General features: G+C 49.1%; 1 protein-coding gene across 3 annotated transcripts in view; it reads left to right on the forward strand.

Annotated features, from left to right (window-relative positions):
• The window catches only part of P4HA1 (prolyl 4-hydroxylase, alpha polypeptide I), a 24,644-nt gene extending 22,019 nt beyond the window's left edge, over nucleotides 1-2,625 (forward strand). For 2 of the 3 annotated variants that reach the window (XM_009078323.1, XM_009078325.1), the window contains 3 exons: nucleotides 378-446; nucleotides 1,530-1,626; nucleotides 2,394-2,464. In XM_009078323.1, the coding sequence (XP_009076571.1) occupies nucleotides 378-446; nucleotides 1,530-1,626; nucleotides 2,394-2,464 (237 nt within the window). Of the gene's footprint in view, nucleotides 1-377; nucleotides 447-1,529; nucleotides 1,627-2,393 lie in introns of all 3 variants that reach the window. The other variant, XM_009078324.1, reaches the window with a different exon arrangement.
• The last annotated feature ends 611 nt before the right edge of the window (nucleotides 2,626-3,236 follow it).

The following is a 3,236-nucleotide window of genomic DNA, read 5'->3' on the forward strand; positions in this document are numbered from 1 at the left end:
CTATGGTCCTTGTGGGTTCCTTCCAGCTCAGGACATTGTGTGATTTGGGGTGATACATATGGAGTATCTTCTTCCCCACACTTCATGGTTCTTCCATGAGCTCTTAAGGAGGTTTTTGCTCCTTGAAATTGAGCATCAGCTTCAATTAGCTGATTGCTGTTCATTTTTGTATCTGTATGTTTACAGCATATTCAGTGCTCAAACATGAGTGTGTAACAGTGGGATGAGTGTGAGGTTGCACTGGGAGCAGCCCGAGTGGGTTTGGGCCTTTTTAAAGCTGTTAATCATGGAGTGATCCGGGGTTTGGAGGTAGGATTGATAGGCGATAACCCAATTCTGTGTTGCAAAACTCACCTGTGCCTTCCTCACCTGCGCAGATGAGCGATGTGTCAGCAGGGGGAGCCACGGTCTTTCCCGAGGTGGGAGCCAGCGTCTGGCCCAGGAAGGTGAGTGGGGTTCAGCTGGCACAGTCTCTCCTCTGCACCCTCTGGAAGACAACAGGCACAAAAGAGAGCTTTAAAACCAACTTTGAAGACAAGGACAGTCATAGCACTGCTCATGGCAGCGCAGAGGTGCTGACAGTGAACTGCAGTGTTGATTCCAAGTGCCCAACGTTCTGCATGTTGGTGTGTAGTTATGTTTTGGACTTTGCTGCTTCCAGTGCACAGACTGTGCATTATAAATAGTTAGATATGATGCAAAATATTACAGAGTTTCAAAACGCATCTTGAAAAAACTCAGATCTGTGAGTAGGTGCAGTCTTGAGGTGTCTGTAGGGAATTCTGCCTGGAATGGTGTGTTGCTGTTGGGTTTTTCCCTCAGAGGGTCACTAGGACGTGTTGTATGAGGAAGGGCTGAGGGAGTTGGGTTGGTTAGCCTGGAGAAGAGGCTCAGGGGTGACCTCATGGCTCTCTGCAACTCCCTGACAGGGCTTGGAGAGAGGTGGGGGATGGTCTGTCCTGCCATGGCTGCAGGGAGAGGACTAGAGGGAATGGCCTTGAGCTGAGACAGGGCAGAGTCAGAGGAGATGTGAGGAGAAATGTTTTCCCTGTGAGGGTATTGAGGCACTGGAATATTTCCCAGTAGGTGGTGGAGTCACCATCCCTATAGGTGTTTAAGAGGTGTCTGGATGTGGCACTGGAGGGATGTGGTTTAGGGTTTAGAGTTCCAGCAGTGACAGGTTAATGGTTGGACTGGATGACCGTAGGGGTCTCCAACCTTGATGATTCTGTGACTCTAAGTGAGCTCTGCCTGTGCTGGCCTGCTGTTCACTTTGAGTAAAGTGGTTAGGAGTTGAATGAAACTGGCTGAGGGTTTAAAAAACCTAAGAGCCAAGTACATACAGACACAGTGGGGCAAAGGAGACTCACTCCTTTGGAAGCAAATGTTAGAATATGGAAAGGAGCCTTCAGTTTAAGAGGAGAACCTGAAATAGAACACACCTACCCCTGCCTTGTCATCAAGTGAGTTGGTGTCAAAGTGTGTATTGTACAGAGGAAAAGACTGAGTGTTTGCCCTGCCCTTTGCAGGGAACAGCTGTGTTCTGGTACAACCTGTTCCCCAGCGGAGAGGGCGATTACAGCACACGGCATGCGGCCTGCCCCGTCCTGGTGGGCAACAAGTGGGGTAAGTACCCTCACCCCCTCCTCATGCCTGGGGCTCTGCTGCTCTGCCTCGGGTTCCTTGTCCTCTGGACTTCAGGGTGGAATAGAAACAAGCTAGAAATGAAGCTCTTTGTAAATAAATCGATTTAATTTACTTTATCTACTATCCATCTCTCCATAGGTTGTATATATTACATAGATAGCACATTTTCTGCAGTGACAGGACAAGGAGTAATGGGGAGAAATTGAAAGAGGGAAAGTTAGATTAGATATCAGGAAGAAGTTTTTGCTGTGAGGGTGGTGAGACACTGGCACAGGTTGCCCAGGGAGGCTGTGGCTGCCCCAGCCCTGGCAGTGTTCCAAGCCAGGTTGGCTAAAGCCTTGAGCAACCTGTTCTGGTGGGAGGTGTCCCTGCCCAGGGCAGGGGGTTGGCACTGGATCATCTCCAAACTCCATTCCCACCCCTTAACCAACCTACTATGATTTTATTACACATATAAAATACATCTAATACTACATATATTTTCAGTGTCTTTTGTAGTTTTGCAGCTCTCCTGGGAACTTTTTTCCCTCTTGTATATATTAGACCAACTTCACAGTTGCCCATGACAGGGGGGTGGAATGAGATTGTCTTCAAGGTCCGTTGCAACCTAAACCATTCCATGATTAAAATCCTTTAGAAAATCAAGATAATCCTGTGTTTAACTGAAATCTGGCCAACAGCACAGACTGAGCTTCAGTAGAAGAGCTGAGCAGGTGCAGTGATGCCATACCTCTGTGTCTTTGCAGTATCCAACAAGTGGCTCCACGAGCGGGGACAGGAGTTCCGACGGCCGTGCACGTTATCGGAGCTGGAATGATGTGTCCCCGTCCCTGCCTCCCGTGCACTCAGCTGTGCACCATGCACACATCTCCAACAGTTTACAACTGACTAACACTCCACTCCAGGTTCAGTCTTCACCCACGCCCGAGTTTCAGCTGTGGACAGGACAGATGTGCTTTTAGTTCCCTTCCAATATCCCCTGAGGTTTTATGAACAGAAAATATTAAGGTTTGAGTGTTACAAAAAAAAAAGGACAAAATACAGCTGAGGGCCACAAGTAACTGTGGTGTGTGTGTGGTGTTCTGTCACCATCGCCCCTCGGAGCAGTGTGGGAGCACAGGGGGTGTTCAGTCCTTGCACCTGTCAGGCTGAGGGTGGGATGACTCCTGGGGGGCTCCTTCTCAGGAAGGCTGAATTGAACCCATTCCTACTCAATTCCACATATTGACTCCTTGCTTTTCCCACTGCTGTTGAGAACTCTGGAAAACAGATCATTAACAGGTTTTAGCCTGTTCCTCCACTTTCACAAAAGCCCCAGTTAAACTGTCTTCCCTCAGCCTCAATGGGGAATTTGGCTCTGAACCTTGGCACTGGAACCAGCAGGTCCCTGGGCGCATGGATCCCTCAGCAGTGCCTGGGTCAGAGCCTGACAACACCCACAGCCCATCTTCCTCTACTCTCTAACCTTTGTCCACAGAAACAAGTGCTGCTTTTGTTCTGTCCTAGTAGCTCTCACACCTGCCCCTCGGGCAGTGGGTGGGGATGGTAGGTACCCTCTGTGTTAATCAAAAGTTGTGCCTTAGGACACT

This window comes from Acanthisitta chloris, unplaced genomic scaffold, assembly GCF_000695815.1.
Source record: "Acanthisitta chloris isolate BGI_N310 unplaced genomic scaffold, ASM69581v1 scaffold6247, whole genome shotgun sequence".
NCBI lineage: Eukaryota > Metazoa > Chordata > Aves > Passeriformes > Acanthisittidae > Acanthisitta > Acanthisitta chloris.